This window comes from Conger conger, chromosome 2 (genome assembly GCF_963514075.1).
Source record: "Conger conger chromosome 2, fConCon1.1, whole genome shotgun sequence".
In the NCBI taxonomy this organism is placed as follows: domain Eukaryota; kingdom Metazoa; phylum Chordata; class Actinopteri; order Anguilliformes; family Congridae; genus Conger; species Conger conger.
In genome coordinates, this window is record NC_083761.1 from 27,131,966 (window position 1) to 27,152,359 (window position 20,394).

The 20,394-nt window shown below is 41.0% G+C and overlaps 1 protein-coding gene across 3 annotated transcripts in view; it reads right to left on the reverse strand.

Annotated features, from left to right (window-relative positions):
- Positions 1 to 1,268: 1,268 nt before the first annotated feature.
- The window catches only part of LOC133121798 (vesicle-fusing ATPase), a 59,174-nt gene continuing 40,048 nt past the window's right edge, over positions 1,269 to 20,394 (reverse strand). Inside the window, exons 11-22 of one of the 3 annotated variants that reach the window (XM_061231276.1) lie at positions 18,714 to 18,788; positions 18,053 to 18,240; positions 16,019 to 16,114; positions 15,216 to 15,372; positions 14,798 to 14,931; positions 13,031 to 13,097; positions 12,161 to 12,240; positions 11,652 to 11,786; positions 10,714 to 10,827; positions 8,866 to 8,921; positions 4,364 to 4,429; positions 1,269 to 2,842 (exon numbers count right to left, since the gene is read on the reverse strand). In XM_061231276.1, the coding sequence (XP_061087260.1) occupies positions 4,408 to 4,429; positions 8,866 to 8,921; positions 10,714 to 10,827; positions 11,652 to 11,786; positions 12,161 to 12,240; positions 13,031 to 13,097; positions 14,798 to 14,931; positions 15,216 to 15,372; positions 16,019 to 16,114; positions 18,053 to 18,240; positions 18,714 to 18,788 (1,124 nt within the window). In that variant the 3' untranslated portion in view covers positions 1,269 to 2,842; positions 4,364 to 4,407. Of the gene's footprint in view, positions 2,843 to 4,363; positions 4,430 to 8,861; positions 8,922 to 10,713; positions 10,828 to 11,651; positions 11,787 to 12,160; positions 12,241 to 13,030; positions 13,098 to 14,797; positions 14,932 to 15,215; positions 15,373 to 16,018; positions 16,115 to 18,052; positions 18,241 to 18,713; positions 18,789 to 20,394 lie in introns of those variants that run through there. The other 2 variants (XM_061231277.1, XM_061231279.1) reach the window with 2 other exon arrangements.

The following is a 20,394-nucleotide window of genomic DNA, read 5'->3' on the forward strand; positions in this document are numbered from 1 at the left end:
AACAGTGATCCACGCACCTTCTGAAGGTAGTTTCAAAAGGTATAACTTCTTGTTTTTACCATTTCTTTTCTGCATGTGTATTTCAACTACACATGATACCTTGTGTAAATAACACAGCTTCGGAGTTGCGGTATGGTGTATTTCTTCACCTTAAGAGGTAGGCTACTGACTCTAATAGGCTTCAAGTCTTCTTGCTAAGCTAACACATTATGCTAACATGGAAATTCAGCCAAAGAATGCACAAAAATGAAAATGAAATTGAACATCTCCTCCAAGTCTGGGAAAAAAGGTATATTTTCCAATGTTGGTGTATCCATTCTCAGTGGAAGATTTAAATCATTTTCATGTAGAACAAACAATAGATTAAGAGAATTTTTGCTGAAGAGAGCACTCCCACAGGATAGCAAGACACTCACCTGAAACGTTCTCTTACCTTAGAGTGACGCCTCCTACTTTAGAACACACTAAGTGAATTATGAGATCAGTCCTTCAGCAAAAGTCAGGATTTGTTCTTCGAACTATTGTGAATTCATTCGTTTTCTCCCCGACATTTCTTGGATGTGTGAAAATGACAACAGTCTTTGGATATTCATCCAAAGACATAGACGTACAGACCTGGCATCCCTTCCCAAGATCTGCAGCATGGGCAGTGTGAGGGAGCTGATCTTGGGCAGAGGGAGAATGAGTGAGGCTCAATATGTGGTGTTTGCCAGTCTGAACGCTGAGAGTGTGGTGATGATTCTCCGCAGAACAGTAAAGGTCAGCATGTGTGACATTTTGACAACCCAACGCACTTCTGTTTTTTAGACTAAATAACAAATAAAAAGACGGAATAGCCTGTGTCCTATGGGGTAGCCTCGGATCTCTAAAATCTTGTTTTATTTTTAAATTTGGTAAACATATTTGGTAGAATACATATTCAGTATTCTGATGTCATTGTCCTTCAAGAGATTGGTTAGCACAAGCACAGTCAGGATTTGATACCCGATTTCATCGTAGACCGATCGCCAGGTGCGCTGCTAGGGAATGTGAAAAGATGAAAACCACCCAGGGCCACCCCATCCCTGCATAATTACTGTAACCACACTACCAGAACCTAATCATGAACCCTTTCGCCATTTCCTTTGCTGGCTTGCAGGTCTGGCACATATGACATTGCAGCCTGTGACTACTCGAAAACCAGTGCTTTGTCTAGATTAGTCACCCCACCACAGTCCATATTCAGACTAGAATAACTGGCTTCACAAAAGGAAAACAATATAAACATCTTCTTCGATGTATTTGTACTTTTATTACAATAACACATCTACATCTTGCCATACATCTTCATAGTGATAACGAAAAGAGCTTTTGACAAGCACATGTTTACAGCAGAGATGTATACATCAGGTTGCCAGACTGGCTTTGTTTTGTTTTTTTTTCCCCAAGGTTTTGACAAGACATGAAAACAGCAACAGTATTGTACAATATCAGTGCAGGAACCACCATCACCATTAGGTACATACACCTGAAACGTAGAGGGCACGATATAGTACTGACTTAGTGTCATAACTAGTAAACCACATAGATATTGATCACAATCCGTGATTATTATATGCATTTGTGTTGTGGAGAGAGGTCACGGGGTCAGGGGTTTGGGAGAGTGGTGTGGCTTAGAGCTGGCAAACAGACTGTCCCAGTCTCTTGGGGGGGGGGGGGTTAGTCTTTGCACTGGTGGATTTTATCCTATACGGGGTGGTGGTGGCTAATAAGTAGCCCTGCTGTGTTTAAATAATATTGACAAAGCTCTCCCCACACCTTCAAGGGGGGCTAGGTGAGGTGATCCGTGGTTTTAACTGACTCTAGTTTGTGGGTATATAAACAGCACTCTGTCTCTCCATGCCGACACATTCTGTACAGTTTATATAGTGGGAGAGAGTAGGATACTGAAACTCAGAAAGGCAACCAAAGCACATACCACATTAATACTGAGAGACAATCTGAACACCAAGCACTGACCACACAGGAAGCATGCACCCTGCCCCATACCATCAATCCCAGCAATTTTGACCGAAGATACTTCTCCCTTTTCCATGCAACAAGGTACAGGACCACACGACTATACAAATACACCTAAAACGCAGATACTCACGTCATTTATTCGTTTGGAGGGTGACAAAACATAACCAATATCAATCTCTGAAAACAACCTGGCTTGGTGCACGAATGCACAATTACACAACTTGATTAATTTAAGTTCCATAAAAATCAGTCGAGCACAGAAGGACAAGTAGAGAAAGTAAGAAGGACTTTTAGGATCTTCACCTCATGGAATGATTACAGTTGAGGCATTTTACATATTTATATATTTATACAATATACAAAAACAAATCAAATGCATGACAGCTATGCGCATGCATGCTGCAGAGAGCGCAAAACACACATCGCTCTATCTACTGGTTTGCATTTATATAGTGTATATATGTCAATATGTAAAATGCATACAGGGAGCAAGAATGCAATGCTAGCAGCACAGAGTACAAGGCACACAACTTGCCTTCGAAACTGCTTTAAGACAAGACATATCTGAACTGTATTCAGATCATAATTTATGCATTATTCAAAGATTATTCAGATCTTAGTTTATGCATTACTCAATATGCGAATGGAGTCACAGAGGATTGGGGTCAGTAAAAACATGCAGACCAATGGCGACTGGGGAAAGAGGAGGAGACTGACAGTCTCGCTCTCTCTTTCGCCCTCTGGCTGAGTGGGTGGGTATGATGATGCTTCCTGTTGCCTCGGTTTCCCCCCAGGTGGGTGGATGCTGATTCGTTGGCTCTAGTCATAGAAGCTGCGATCGCTGTTGAAGGAGAGGCATGGGAGTGGTCAGACACCAGTATGCGGTTGGGGGTGGAGGTGGAGGTTATACTGGCATATATATATATCTATATATATATATCTATAGATCTTCCTTAGTAAAAGTATAAGAATGTATCTAGTCTTGATTCTAGGTTTTTCATTTTTCTTGCCTTTGGAGTCTGTTATTACAATTTGTCAACATGAGGGCCAGAGTTGTGCCATTGAAAGTCAAGGAAACAATTATGAGGCAGAGAAACAGTCAAGAGACATAGGCCAAACAAAAGGATTACCGAAACAAACAAAATTACTTCTGGTAATTAAAATGGAGGGACTACATTTAAAAAGGGATGTTATTCCTACATAGATCACCTGACATGGTAAATTAAAGGTAATTAAGGGTGACATCGTTTCATTCATATGCTAGAGCACTGAGCCAAAAGAACAGAAATTGTACCACAGTCAAAATAGTTATGGACTGCAGTGTATGTTTCCATATGATCACGATGATGCCATGTACGCCAGCAAAACAACCCATCCCCTTAGTGTGGTGCAATCAAGGATTCTCATTGTCCCCTATGGTCATGTGACATTGTTGTCCAACCATCACCTGGGATCAAGGCGAGATTCGCATGCTGCTGCATACAGATGCGTGACACAGGTAGCTTGTGAAAAATGTCAGCCATTAATACAAACACATACAGGTGTAATTTCGTAAAACGCTTCAATAAGCGGTATGAAAATGTATGGGACGACGTGCGTTTTATGAAAGAATCTGTATTTTCTTAGTGTCTGTTATAATGGATCGGGTGACAATGTAATCGGTATGAGCTGACTGGGATATGTATGAGCTGGTGTGGTTGGAAAGGAAAACTGTACAGTACTCATAAGCAATTTGTGAAATGAAATTCTAAAAAAATTGAATAAAATAAAAAAACGATTAAAATACATTAATACATATGTCTATTATTTTATATCACGTAATTACATAAATCCTACAATGAGGCTACAGAACATTCTTTAGGTAAAACAGTTACAGGGAACCTTTATAGCTATTAAGAAATGTGGGTTTTCGCTGTTGATGATAAGGTGATACAGACCTAGACTGAGAACCCATACTCGGATAAACTTGGTTAAGCATTACATGCTTTTTTTCCCCCTTGTGGTACACAGAGGGAAGTCCATCTGAGTGCAACTTGACAGTGACAAGGCACTGGGCTGTGCTGACTGCAGTGGAAATGAAATTACATTACATGCTATTCAGCTGACACTTTTATCCAAAGCGACTTACAGTTGATTAGACAATCTCCCCTGGAGCAATGCAAGGTTAAGGGCCTTGCTCAAGGCCCCAACAGCTGTGCGGATCTTATTGTGGCTACACCGGGGCTTGAACCACCAATCTTGCGGGTCCCAGTCATGTACCTTAACCACTACGCTATAGGCTGAAATCACTGGGCTTAAGTCAGCCAATGCCAATGCTCCCTAATGGAGGCACTGCTCCTCATAGTAGTGTTGGACCCCTTACCATGACTGACTGCATCTGCTGGGCAATGCACCGTGGAAAGGGGGTTAAATTCTGATGTCGTCCAACCTGGTGGTTACAAAACATAATCGTAAGCAAAACAAATGTAATGGAAATATGCAACAGATTGGAGTGGGGGAACATGTGGAACGTGCATTGCTTACTGTATCTTGGTGTCAGTGGGTATCTAGAGCCATTGTACTTTCTACAAATTGTACCGCAGCAGATTTAATGGTTAAAGGAGAGGTTCGGTATTTTCGGATTATCTTGGATAATCGCGAGTAGTGGAGACCAGAATTTAGCTGAATGCTTAAATAGTGAGTTTCATATCTTTTTGTTGCATCCTCAGAAAGGGCTCCCATAGGAATACATGAGGGGCAAATTTTGCAGCCTTCAAAAACAATGATAAACATCTTTTGAAAACGGGAAGCTCATTGTGTATTCACAGTGGTTTTGACTTATTTTTAAGAAATTTAGAAATAGTTTTTAAGAAGCGCAATGATCCATTTCAGTTGGAAAATGTTTTCCCCCTCAAACCAGTGCTCCCCCTCATTTTCCCCCCCCATTTTTCCCCCCTACATCCTACCAATGTGGATGCTTCATAATCGTGAAAGTATACAAACAAGCCAAGAGTTTTAGCTGTCAAGCGAAATAGCACATTATAAAAAGTGTGCTTTTCCCAATTGTGGGAACAAAATGAAAGCTGGCTCTAAACAAACTATTCATTATACAGTCCATAAATATTGGGACATTGACACAATTCTCCTCTTTTTGGCTCTATACACCACCACAATGGATTGAAATTGAAATGAAACGAACAAGATAACTGCAGACTTTCAGCTTTAATTTGAGGGTATTTACATCCAAATCAGGTGAACGGTGTAGGAATTACAACAGTTTGTATATGTGCCTCCCACTTTTTAAGGGACCAAAAGTAATGGGACAATTGGCTGCTCAGCTGTTCCATGGCCAGGTGTGTGTTAGTCCCTCATTATCTCATTTACAAGGAGCAGATAAAAGGTCTAGAGTTCATTTCAAGTGTGCTATTTGCATTTGGAATCTGTTACTGTCAACTCTCAATATGAGATCCAAAGAGCTGTCACTATCAGTGAAGCAAGCCATCATTAGGCTGAAAAATTTAAACAAACCCATCAGAGAGATAGCAAAAACATGAGGTGTGGCCAAATCAACTTAAAAAGAAAGAACGCAACACCAAAAGCCCCGGAAGACCACAGAAAACAACTGTGGTGGATGACAGAAGAATTCTTTCCCTGGTGAAGAAAAACCCCTTCACAACAGTTGGCCAGATCAAGAACACTCTCCAGGAGGTAGGTGTATGTGTGTCAAAGTCAACAATCAAGAGAAGACTTCACCAGAGTGAATACAGAGGGTTCACCACAAGATGTAAACCATTGGTGAGCCTCAAAAACAGGAAGACCAGATTAGAGTTTGCCAAACAACATCTAAAAAAGCCTTTACAGTTCTGGAACAACATCCTATGGACAGATGAGACAAAGATCAACTTGTACCAGAATGATGGGAAGAGAAGAGTATGGAGAAGGAAAGGAACTGCTCATGATCCAAAACATACCACCTCATCAGTGAAGCATGGTGGTGGTAGTGTCATGGCGTGGGCATGTATGGCTGCCAATGGAACTGGTTCCCTTGTATTTATTGATGATGTGACTGCTGACAAAAGCAGCAGGATGAATTCTGAAGTGTTTCGGGCAATATTATCTGCTCATATACAGCCAAATGCTTCAGAACTCATTGGACGGCGCTTCACAGTGCAGATGGACAATGACCCAAAGCATACTGCGAAAGCAACCAAAGAGTTTTTTAAGGCAAAGAAGTGGAATGTTATGCAATGGCCAAGTCAATCGCCTGACCTGAATCCGATTGAACATGCATTTAACTTGCTGAAGACAAAACTGAAGGGAAAATGCCCCAAGAACAAGCAGGAACTGAAGACAGTTGCAGTAGAGGCCTGGCAGAGCATCACCAGGGATGAAACCCAGCGTCTGGTGATGTCTATGCGTTCCAGACTTCAGGCTGTAATTGACTGCAAAGGATTTGCAACCAAATATTAAAAAGTGAAAGTTTGATTTATGATTGTTAGTTTGTCCCATTACTTTTGGTCCCTTAAAAAGTGGGAGGCACATATACAAACTGTTGTAATTCCTACACCGTTCACCTGATTTGGATGTAAATACCCTCAAATTAAAGCTGAAAGTCTGCAGTTATCTTGTTCGTTTCATTTCAATTTCAATCCATTGTGGTGGTGTATAGAGCCAAAAAGAGGAGAATTGTGTCGATGTCCCAATATTTATGGACCTGACTGTATATTATATTCATGATCATAATAAGAATGATGCAACCAAAGCAAGGAATATGACCATGTAAACACTATTTCCTAAACTACTCTGTTCCAAGTGTTGGCTGGACTCCTGGTGCAGCCCTACCAGTCACGGGAATTTTGGGATGTAATGTCGGTAGACGGCTATGCTATGCTAGCTAGCCCTGCAGCGACTTGTATCAAGGAGTTATTTAGTATTAGTAAACGAACAAGCAACCCCATGTGCAAAGTCCTGTGTGGATGTACGCAGAAATTACAATAGCTGGAAGAATGCAACTTCCCAAGCTCTTAACCTTTGATACAATGCTCTGTTGCAATGATTTCTTTGGTAGAACTTGGTAAGACGTATGAATATACTGTGAACTTCCATTTTTCGAAAGATGCATTTATTATGGGGTTTGAAGGCAGCAAAATGAGCCTCTAATGTATTCCCCTTTGTGAGCCGTGTCTGAGGATGCAACAAAAAGGTAAATCTTTTGGTAAATTTCAGTATCCACTACTACGATTGTTTAGGATTATCCGCAAAGAGGGCTTGGGTTAAAAACGTAACCTTTCCGGAACAAGACAAATCCAAGTTTTTTTTTCAGTAAAAAGGAGAAAAGTAAAATAAGTTGGCATGGTAAATATCAATCGGTATAATCAAAACAAGTACTGAACAATAACATTCCATTATAATCATAATTGTGTTAATAATAACAATAATATCTACTATTACCACAATAACGCTAACTATTAGACTGATTGATACATACTCAATATCCATCAATAGTATTGGAGCCATCTAGAAATAATTTCCAAATCTCCCAAAATCCCCAGTCCAATCAATATTTTCTATATTTTAAGGGACGGCGGCCTTAAATGAAATTTAAGTATATAACCTTCTGAAGAACTGTCAATACCACATATGCCAGTTAAATTAAATATATTTAAAGTAGATCAAAGCAGAGCATGTGTCTCATTTTAACTTGACTTTTTCAAACTGTGTGTGGAATGTTTTTGAAACTACTTAAAGTGCATGAATCTGATCCAGCTCCTAGAAGTCAGATCATTTCTAAATAAGTCTGCTCTATTAAAAGACCAATAAAACAAGGAGATTTTCACATATAAATAATAATAAATAAAAAAATTGAAATTGATTTTTTCGATTTTCCGATCCCAATTTGGTAGCCAATTGGACCCCGTCTGATTCAAATAGAGCTAGTATTAGATACACACCCCGTCCCTCGGCGGCCGACGGGAGAGTGACACAACTTCTTCAAGCCGCCTCGCCTCCCAAGTCGTGACCGTGATTCCAAGGCGCTCGAGGTGCTTGTTTTGTGCGGCAATCTACTAACCCTGCCAAGTCCCTCCCTCTGCTGCTCCACATGAGCCGGCCAAACTTGGCTTTTGGCAGGACCGAGAATCGAACCCCGGTCCCCGGTGTGCAACTGCAGCAAACTGCAACCACAAGTCTGCTGCGTCTTAGCCTGTTGCGCCACCGCGGCTCTTTGATTAAATTTCACTGATATTCTTTCAACAATATTTTAATAATGGATACAATATACACTGATCAGCCACAACATTAAAACCACCTGCTTAAACCAGTTTTTTTTCCATAAATGCTTTAAAATGTATAAACTTCTCTATAAACACTTAATAGTTCACTATGTGGTATGTGTACTCATATAAGCAGATAATCATAAGTGAATTGAATTCAAAATTTAAATTTTAAAGCATTTTTAAATCATGAAAAAACTGGTTTAAGCAGGTGGTTTTAATGTTGTGGCTGATCGATGTATGGTGTATGTGTCTGAAGCACTGAGCAACACACTCCGAATGCACAATTATTTACCTGCAAGATAAATGGCATTTGTGTCTGTTGTGAAGGACTGCTCTATGCCACATTTATACTTGTACAATTGCCATGAAGCACGGGTGGGCCAGTCAGTTGAAGTTCATTTTTTCATTGTATATTACACCACAAAGCAGCTTTACTGTTGAGACTAAGCTGGAATGGAGTGGATGTTATGGATTCCACACCTGACTGCATATGGGGGCGTGGGAGGGGAGTGTAAAGTGTGAAGCTGACAATGGCTGTGTATCTTTGGGGTGGGGCAGGGTGTGGCAGCAGAGGATGCCAGGGCTGATGGACAGGGAAGTTGTTACTCACGCTCCCTCTTCTGTGAGCAGTGTCAGGAACTTGCTGACTCTGTACTCTGGGTGCATCTGGAAGAGAAGCCAAATTGTTATTTTCTTTGAACTTGATAAATGCGATGAGAACAATAAGCTTGCTTGTGCTTTGTGACCTATCATGACATCAAAAATGGGCGGGGCGGGGCGGGGCTGCAGTTACCTGTCAATTGCTCGGTTTCATACAAAAGCATCTTCACAACAAAATATGATGAATGTTTCAAAGCAGTTGAGTTTTTTTAATGGATTACTGAGAAACTTAATTGCATTTTCAAACTTTCTTTTTGGCCATTTCAATAGTTAAATGTCAACATTGTAAGTCAGATAATAGTTAGTCAGCCTAATTGCGAAATTAAATATTTACATTTGCATTGACATTGTGCAGCGTAACCTCACAGTTACAGAAATCTGTAGTTAAATCCCTGTAGTTTACATCCAGGCATGCTGGTTGATTGTGTGTCATTTTTTTAAATGCATCGGTCAAAATGATAATTCTTAATCTTTTCATCCCTCTTTCCTATGGCTTCTGCCTGATAGACTTGACTGACTTGAGTTTTCACTTTCAATATCCGATGGATAAATAGTACATAAATAATGTATTGCTTTGTTTATTTTTAAGTAGATACCGCACAGTGGAAAGCGAAGTTCAGTTTGCCGATAGTTTAGTAACAAATAAACACAGATGAAAAACGTCATCATCAAACGGCATAAAATAAGCCATAAGTGAACTAATAGCTACAGATTTAAAACACAACTATAGTACTGTAGCATTCAATTCCATGCGGTGTATGCATTCTTAACCCTCTGAAATGGCCGCAGATTGCTTGCTTGTATGACTGTAGCTTGTGGATTGAATGGATCTCATGTGAACCTTAAGAAACGACATAGCGTTACAATAGGCCATAAGTCAACCAACAGCAATAGAAATTTGATAGAGAGATATTGAGAGATAGAGATTTGATAACTCTAATACTGTAGCATTCAATTCCCTGTGGCGTTTGCATTTTAAACCCCCTGAAATGGCCTTATTGCTTGCTCTTCTGAAGCTTGTCGCTAGTTTAGAATAAACTGATAAACTGATAAACATGCATTTATTGTAAACTGAGCTTACCATTTCACCTTCAGAAAAAAAAAAAACAGTTTTGGTTAATCGGTTAAACGTTTAACCGTTCACACCCCTAATACATATATTATACTTAGTGTTCTGGGGCTGATGGCTTGTGATGGAAAATACCTATAATAATTAGGATGGCATGTTATTGCGTCTTTGTTTCTGGACCCAAGAGGCACAGCCCAATCAACAATCCTTAGCTAAATTAGATCCTCAAATAGAGGATCGTAATTTGTCACCCCCCATCCAATTTCCCTCTTCTCGACACAGAGGCTATTTATGGATTTGATGCTTTTCACTTGTTGAGGAACTTGCTAAAGTTGCTAAAACGACTAAAATGTAAAATGTTCTTAATAAAAAGATTACCATTCAGCCATCAGGGACCTGTTTGAATTCTGATAATTGAAAGCAAATTTGATATTTGATAAAAGATATTACCTTTTTCCCAAGCAACCCGTTTGGAACATCATTAAGATGAAAGACAGCACTAGTATATGTTTGGGATCATTGCCTTGCTGGGGAATGAAGCACCATCCATAGATGCATAAATATCAGTTTCACCCTTCTTCCCTCCAGTGGAATTATGAGGTGAAGCTTACGTAGGAATAGATCCCATGCATTTTGAATCATGAAAAACTGGTTTAAGCATGTTGGTTTTAATGTTGTGGCTGATCGGTGTAGTTCTCTGATATTTGAGGCGACAGGTAAGGCTCTTACCTGCAGAGACATTTCGATGAGCATTAGAAGCTTCTTAATGCCAATCCACACCCTTTTGCCCTTCACATTCTTGGCGATGATGGCTCGCTCATTGTCCTGGAAGCTCCCCAGCAGCTAACAAAAAACAGATACCTGGGTAAGCGGCATTCACACATAATGGAGGCTTAGAACTGCTCTATTCCATAGATGCCAACTCATGTTGAAGGAAGGAAACTCAACTTCACACTCAAAATCCAAACGATAAGCTTGTCAAATCATGAAAGCCAGCCGAGGCACAATATTAAGATAAAAATATAAATATCCCATACCACCTGCTCCACCCTTTCCCCCTTCCCATCGTTCTCTCACTTCTTTCCTGTCCATTCGACCACTATTGTCCGAAGTTGCTCCTTCTCCATTACCGCATCCACATATTCTCTTCTGCTCACTCGCCCCAGGCAGGGAAACACACTTACTACATTTCCCATACTGGCCTGCTAGGTCCCCAGGTCATTGAATGTAGGGTGGGGGTGTGATTGGTGGGTTTGTATTTTGTGTACAGGCTAAGAGTTGGCTGGCTTGAGGACTGTCCCAACAGGGCTCTAAAATAAGGCATTCTTAAAATGACCACTTTAAGAGAGGACAATATACTGCATGCACAACCTAGCAACCAGATCTGAATAATCAGATTCATTTAAAAATGTCCTTAGTCCTTACCACCTATATTCTGGGCTGGATGGGCCCGCAGTTCAAACAAAAAGCTACATTTTGAGCATTGCACCTCCCTGCCTCAGGCTCGGTTAGGAATTGTGGGAAGATGCAACATGGACAAATCAAAGGAGATGCATTGCCCTCGGTGGCACGGGGCCATGCTTGCTGTCGAACCCTGCCCAGGGCTCCTATCCCCCTCCCTCCTCTTGTGTACATTCTGTCCCTGCTCTCCTCTTACTCAACCTCACCTCCAGGGCCTCCACCAGGTGATCCCCAGTGGAGATGTTGGGGATGTGGATGGTCGTGCTAAAGGCATCCAGCATCTCCATCTCTTGCAGGACGTCCTTGCGACTCGTCGTTCCGATGATGAGCAACTTTCGGCCCTGGGGGGAGGAATGCGAGGTGGGGGGAGGATGTGTGTCACTCACTTGGGCACTTTTTAAATTAAATGAATGAATGAATTGAATAATAAATAAAAAACATTTCTTAGTTTCCCTCAGTCTATGTCACTGTTTTTGTTACAGCACTTTACAGTAATATCAATTGGTTACTCAATAATTTCAATGGTGACTTATTCATTGGCCCAGGCCACCTAACAGGAAATGGCTTGCCAAAACCCAACCCCAGCCCTCCACATTATGGTTGGGGTCACCTCCACATGCATACCATTTGAGATGAACAGTGGTAACCATTACAACAGTTAAAAAGGGGTACTTTGTTGGGATTACATTGGATTCATTATAGCGGGAATATTCACCCGAGGAGGAGCTTTCTTCAGCAGGACAAGCAACGCTTGCAGGACCAGATTGGAAAAACGGGGCCCAATTGGGACATAATCTGAGATGCAAACACCAAATAGAAATAAGGCAGGTTTTAATTATGACTTGCAGCAGCTTCAACAAAATATTTATCTGCAATTTAACCTTGTGTCATCAAACAATAGATGATTATTACTAATGATTTGTAAAAAATTAGGATACTTTGGGTGCAATATTGACATTTGGCGAAAAACAATGTAATACTCCTATGACAAACAGTTTTTACATCTATTCCCTTCCAACCATTGAGCCCATCTTGCTGCCCATCCTAAACTGGCTTAGATATTTGTCCTTTATTTGCCTTGTAACTCATCATTATTTTGTTTCAATAAAAATAGATTGCAATGTGAGAACTACAAGCAAGAGCATTTGAGCATTTGGCCCGACCCCCGCTTCCAGTGTAAAGTCGATGGTACAACAATGTAGGGCGGCCTGTAGCGTAGTGGTTAAGGTAAATGACTGGGACACGCAAGGTTGGTGGTTCTAATCCAGGTGTAGCCACAATAAGATCCGCACAGCCGTTGGGCCCCTGAGCAAGGCCCTTAACCCTGCATTGCCCCAGGGGAGGATTGTCTCCTGCTAATAAACTGTACGTTGCTCTGGATAAGAGCGTCTGCCAAATGCCAATAATGTAATGATAAAGAAATGATTCTCAGATGGACTAAAGAAACAATCACTCCCGCACTTTGCACATAACCTTTGCTTTTCAGAAATGCAGACAAACAGGGTACCAGACGGCCACCATGAGAAGGACCCATGGTTTGTTTGTGTGAGGTGACAGGAAAGAGGCGTGAGTAATATGACTGTACCCAACAGGCGCTCAATGTCATCCACCACCACACAGCTCAGCTGTGACTTGTATGCATCATCGAAGATCTGAAATCAAGGTGGAAAAAGACCGTTTGAGGAAACACTGGAGGAGAGGAGCATGATAGGTCCTACTGTAAATACAGTCCAGCGCATGTCAGAGCTTAGGACAGCTCGACCGTCATTTATCAGCATGAGGGCCAAACGTTAAAGCTTATACGGCTTTCAATATCAGTACGTCTGCCAATTTAATATATACAGACGGGTGACAGAATCGATAAAATTGTGCTGCAAGATAAAATTAAGCAATTAATATCCTATCATCCTAAAATGCTTGATTTTGGACCAAGATGAGGAAAAGATCGACTCAATTGTGTCAATTGAAACAGTGACTAAAGTGACCTCTGCATTTCCTGCAAGGGAAAGACATCAGTAAATGGGGTCAGAAATGGTGGGCGAAAGCACACATTCAATGACCCTGATGCTTGTGCATTAGTGAGATATAGAAGGGAAAACAGAAGAACAAGTCTTCCTCAGGTGACTGAATGGAGAACGTGATCAGACTGTGTGAGAAGGAACAGCTCGTTGACAACCAGATAGAGTGAGATATTATAGGAGGGTTGCAGTGCATAAAACCCTCATTACTAAGATGAATACACATCTGAGAGTTTAGTGGGGCAAAAACCAGAGATCCTTTTTCCACATCTACAGAGACAATTGGAGCTTCAGACACAAAGACTACTCAATCGAAACACCGAATGGTTTGACGAGTATGAGAATGATATGTACAATTGTAATTGTAATTGAGTAATTGTATTGTGAATTACTCCTAGGAATGGTCTCAACTCTGACTTAGCAGTTAAAGAATTCTCCACAAAGAGTAGGACCTAAGTGCTATGCATAACAGCGTTAAGGCCCTTTTCTTGCAAAGAGCAATTGTTAGGTGCTGCTCTCGGTTTAAGTCACAGCACACTCAGGTGCCGTAAAGAGGAAATGATGGTGCCCAGGTATCAGCCAATGGCAAACCTTCATAGAACAGCCAGTTGCATGAACTGAAACGATTAGCAATTAGCTGGTGCCTCCATTCAAGTTACAGTATATTAAAAAGGAAGATTAATATTGACAAATACGAGGGACTGCGTCTTTCTTGTCACAAAATGTTGTCCCACCATACACTTTTAAGCAGGAACAATTATGAATGCGCTTGAGCCTGCATTCAATTTATATAAAACATTTAGATACACAAAATAGATTTTGACAATTAATTGTTAAGAGCTGTAGCAAATGACGTGTTTTTTATACAATGCACTTACTTCTACAATTAATATGAAAATTGTGTTGTGCGCACTTGAGACTGAGTGGCTTTGTATACACCTCTGTACATACCAGCCCAGATCTCAACATGTTTGAACACCGATGGAAGACTCTGGACTCAAGTTGCCACCACCATCATCAAAATACCAAATGAGGGAATATCTTTCGTAAGAATGGTATTCCATCCTGCCAGTAGAGTTCCAGAGACTTGTAGCATCCATGCCAAAACACATTGAAGCTGTTCACAAGGATAAATAAATTAAATGAAAACCAACATAAAGTGTCTCAGTAAGGTGTTGGGCCACCACGAACCACCTTACTGAGACACTTTATGTTGGTTTTCATTTAATTTGTCACCCGTCTGCATATGCACACATATGCAACTTCTCAGAAACCCTTGTCATTAAGTTGTTGATCCATTATTTCTCATGTGAGGGAACAAGAAGCCCATTCACCTTTTTGATGGCCTGGCATTTGGCGATCTCGGAGTGGCCTATCATCTTGTCTGGTGAGCAGATCTTGATAAAGGGGAATTGGGACTCCTCTGCAATTTTGGCCGCCAGGGCTGTCTTCCCACTATGAGGGGAACCTTGAATAAACAGAGAAGCATGACTCCACATGGTTGAGTGTGGACATTCTTGAACATTCTCCATAGCAGGGCCCATGGTATAAGCTTTTGAGGACTTGCTGCAGTAAGCATCCCAGACTATGGGTTCAAATGGTTTGTCAGCTGATTCCACCTCATTTCAAGGACCTATAAAGTGGTGAATTAAAAAAAATATTTTCTTGAATATCTTAAAAACAAAGTATCATGATTATATATTGTTGTATATGTCATGTCCACACATGTGATATGTGAGCAGAGTGGCTCACCCTCGAGTAGTACTGCTACCAGGGGTGTACGGTCGCTGTTTTTGGTCTGCTGCACCAGCAGCTCCCCATCGTCCATGACTCTGGTCACAGGGTCACCCCACTTAATGATGCCGTTCATGATGTAGCTGGCGTAGTCCTCCTGGTTTGTGCCAAAGGCCTGAGTGACAGGGAGAGGGAAGACAACGAGCCTAAATGAAACACAACCAACGTCTTATGTCCTAAGCAGGCAGAGCCATACTTAACCAAACATGGCCAGTAAAATACACATCCTATTGTATCTATCTGGGTTCACCCTTCAGTTGAGATTATTTGGATTACGTGCTTAAATTCTGTGTGTAGGGCTTTTTTAAATGTCAGTGTAGCTGTTTCCTAAATAGTAAAACTTCTAAGGGTAAATGCGTCCAGTGACGTATGGCTTGAATCTCCAGCCTGTGTTTCCCAGAAGGTAACGGACACTTAAACTCCATCCTTGAAGGAAGCGACTGGGTTATGGGTGGCCACCCATCCAGGCGATCACATGACACTCTCAAAAAATACGGTAACATTAGCATACAAATATCATGAAACCTAACTTGGCTAGCCTGAATGATATGTAGGACAGCTCTGACTTAGCTGAATTAGAGGACAAGCTTTTCGATTTTGACAAAGAAATACAACCTTACAGTTTTGAACTGGAATTTATTGGAGAAACTCCAATATTATTGCACATATTGTGCAAAATGCTCCTTTTTTTATACAGACTGGCAAAACACCCAGGCAGTATGAGGATTAAAGTGGAGGTTAGAGGGTGGGGAGGTACTCACAGGTTTGATGTCATTGTCCAGGGAGGCAAGGAAGTCATCTCGACTGACCTGCAGCTTCTCTGCCTTCTCCATGTCCACCTCCACCTTAGCACTAGCCTGCAGAAAAACTGGGCTGCATGAGTTATATAGCCTATATGACACAAAAGGAGAGTGGCAGACAGTAGTGGTTTCAATCATTAAAACTACAAGGGAACCACAAAACAGCACTGTATTGCAAGGGAACATGAATTTGCTGTACAGTTGTTGCTTTGCTTAGTTTGTATTTGGTGTTAAATCACAGAGAAAAATGAGCACTTTATGACAAAACCTTCCGCAATAAACTGGCTGGTAGAGAGAGAGAGAGAGAGAGAGATATTACAGTCAAAACAACTGATCGGTCCTGGGTCAAATACATCAAAATTATGTAAAATATGTGTAAAATAATGCAATTGAGCCAACCAAGAGATCTAGAAGGCAGGATTTGCACTTTTTGAGAGCATTTCATTCGTGGGAGGCAAACATGTATATATTTGCATATATGCAAACACATGCATAACTGTTTTTAGACAGAACAACTGCATGATTGCTTGAACTCATGGTACAAGGGACCTCTATAAATGGCCTTTGAGATGGGCCATATATTTGAAATGGGCATCCTGCATATTCTGCAAAACATCCCTAGGAATAACACAATTACCATCCATCCATCCATCCATCCATCCATTATCTGAACCCGCTTATCCTGATCAGGGTCGCAAGGGGGCTGGAGCCTATCCCAGCATACATTGGGCGAAAGGCAGGAATACACCCTGGACAGGTCGCCAGTCCATCGCAGGGCACACGCACCATTCACTCACACACTCATGCCTACGGGGAATTTAGACTCTCCAATCAGCCTAACATGCATGTCTTTGGACTGTGGGAGGAAACTGGAGTACCCGGAGGAAACCCACGCAGACACGGGGAGAACATGCAAACTCCGCACAGAGAGGCCCCGACGGGGATTCGAACCCAGGACCTCCTTGCTGTGAAGCGGCAGTGCTACCCACTGCACCATCCGTGCCGCCTGGCTATATAATATATACCTAATAAATGTCTATTTATCCCTAAACACACAGAGCATCTGGGTCTACTTTAGTAAAATTATCCATGAAAAAAAAAAAAAAAAAAAAAAAAAAAAAAAAATATATATATATATATATTGCTATGTATCTTTAACTTAGCTAACGTCTCCTGTTAACATTAAGTTACCTAAATTTACTAATTTGGTGTAAATTAATAAACCTACATGGCTTAAGCCACATTGTTCATTTCATACAAATGACCAAATGGTAAACTAAACAGCTTAGCTAGTTAACCAGTTATTTGAGCTAGCTAAGTAAACAGTTATTTTCGTGAACTACTGGAAGCTCGTTCCTGCGGTTTTGCGATGGCATTTAGGAAATTTTGGAGGCTGTATTGAACTTGTGTATGGTGGAATGTCAACAGCAAAGTCACGTTACTGGGCATTTAGACAATTTGCCTTATTCCTGTTTGTTTACTATCAACAATGGGTAGCCTGAAGATGCATTAATGCAGTCTTTTAAAAAAACAGTCACTCAATACCCAAAGCCACTGTCACAGACCGGAACTGCAAGAGTCTACGTTAACAACCCATATTCAATGGATCACTAGATCTAGCCACAAAAGTGGATTAAATACTGCATTCCAGCAAACACTCAACTTTCTGGCTTGCAGTGAGTGAATAATGTTAGCCTAGCTAGCATAATAAAAAAATTACGCTCTTTTATCATTAGACTTTATAATCGCCTGTAGTCTGCTAATGCTGGTTCACCTGCTTAACGAGCGGAGATTGCAAAGATAAGCAAAGATAAATTTAGCAAAGATAAGCAGTTGTTGCTAGGTGCAGCATACAAAGGCAGCTATTCCAATCTACAAAAGGAAATTAAGGAAAATAAATTGTAATTGAAATTTTACTTCTTTTTTCTTTCAAGAATAATTGAATTAAAATCCATCTTTGTATGAATGATAGCCCTGGTGTTAATGGAGGCTGACCTTGATGTGACGGTTCATGGCTGTGGACTGGGCGGCCCTGACAAGGCCCTCCAGCTCGGCACCACTGTAGTTCTTGGTCTCTGCAGCCAGCTCCTTCACGTCCACATCAGAAGACAGCAGGTTGAACTCTCTCATCTTGGCTGTGTGGATGTTCAAGATCTGAACCCGGCCTTTCTCGTCTGGCAGGCCTGGATAAGATTGAGGGAAGAGTAGGGCAGGGAGACAAGCCTTTGGGGAAGGATGTGGAGGTAGTGACATGTAAGGCAGTAATATGTGTATGAGCACCAGAGGAAACCTGCTGGTGACACCACCCCATCAGACTAATGAACCTGTATCAGCATTTTCCCTTTCATTTGACTCAGTAACATTTCAGTGTTGATTTTAAGTTTGGCAAATTCATACATTGCATAAATTACTTGGCAATCTGTTTTGTTAAGAACAGTGAATATTTTGGTTTAATCCAGGCTGTACAGCAAGTGGCAGTCTGACCCACCCAAAGAAAAGGAAATGCAATTACATATTCTTACAGTACACACAACATGATAGAATGGAAGGTTTAAGCAAATGAAGACTAAGAACCTGGAAATAACAGACACAAGCTATACACAACCAAAGGAAAGGGACAGGTTATAAGCTCACGCATTGGGCCACAAATTCTTACCAATCTCCATCTTCACCTCCAGCCTTCCAGGTCTCAATAAGGCTTCGTCAATGAGATCAGGCCTGTTAGTCATTCCTGATGAACAGAAAGAGTTGATATGGGTGTCTCACATAAGCAGGAGAGAAGAGTGCCCTCCACTGCACACAAACAATCGTCTCAGCCCTTTCAGTGACTCTACCCAAATCCCAAGGGGTTCTGGCTTTGGTTGATAAGATTATGAAAATTTTGTAAGGTTTTAATAGGGGCTCAAAGCATATAGCAGTCATTTTGATTGGTTGAAAAGGTAAGATAAGGTTGAGAGTGGCATATGGCAGTCTTGAGACTGAAAGGGTTAGAGGACCTGTGTAATGAAAATAATATTTAGAATACACAAAGAACCAAAAGAAAATTAATTAAGCACTTGTTATTCTGTTGAGATTTTGACAGAGACTTTGACCCCATCCATGCTGCCCTCTTGTGGTTGAGTTGTCTATGTCATATATGTTCATATTTCTAAGATAATACAAATGTAAAGTAATTAAACCACAAGATGGTGCCCGACTGTTAAAAAGAGATTTTAAATCTCATTGGGACTTCCTGGTAAAATATACATATATGTATATATATTTCATATTCATTTCAAATAACTTCCTTCTCAAGGAGGAACACAGATGGAATAACTAAGTTAGCTGGCTATTAGACCAGACTGGCGAATCCAGGTACTTTGAAGAACTTTGAAGTACACTCCCCTTTTCAGGGGTAAGTATAACATAGCGGAAATATGATATTTAGTGATTAAATTATCTATATCTTTTGACAGCAAACTCCGATGTTTTGTTTTTTTATTCTATGTTCGACAAGCATTTTTCCGATGAGTAGTTTTTGAGAACGAGAGCTTTGTTTGACACTTGAGCCAGTCTCAAGGTTCAAACTCAAGGTTTCATGAGAAACTGAGCTACAAGATATACAGACCTTGCTGTCCTAGAAAGCCAAATACAGAGCAACCAACAGCTTCAAATCCCACTATAGAAGTGGAGGCAGTGATGCTCCTATTACTAAGAGGGACTAATATTGGACCATATACATACAGCATAATTACTCTGGTTATAGCACTGGTTCAGTTGTTTTTTTGTATAACTGATTTTATGAGTCGGTGTCCTTTTCCAAATAGTTCTACATGTTCTGCTAGCACCTTATTCACCTTAATTTCAGTGTTAGTCTGTTTATCGGGCTGCCTATAAAAAGTGAACTTGTGAAAATAACTTACTTTGTCATTCCTCCAACTCGCCTGTGAGAAATGTATTATTTTCCTGCTTATAAATTTGAAGGTAAATATACATTGATGAGCCAAAACTTTATGATAAAATATGCTGTTTGACATTCCGCCAAAAAAGCTCTGACCCGCCGAGGCACAAACCCTAAAAGATGCCTGAAGGTGCCCTCTGGTATTTGGCACCAAGATGTTAGCAGCAATTCCTCTGAGCGAGGTGGAGCTGCCATGACTTGTTGTACCAGCACATCCCACAGATGCTCGATCAGATTGAAAGCTTGGGAATTCGGAGGCCAGGCCAACACCTTGAATTGTTCGTCATGTTTCTCAAACCATTCCCGAACAATTTTGCAGTGTGGCAGGGTGCATTATCCTGCCGAAAGAGGCCACTGCTGTTCAGGAATATCGTTGCCATGAAGGGGTGTACCTGGT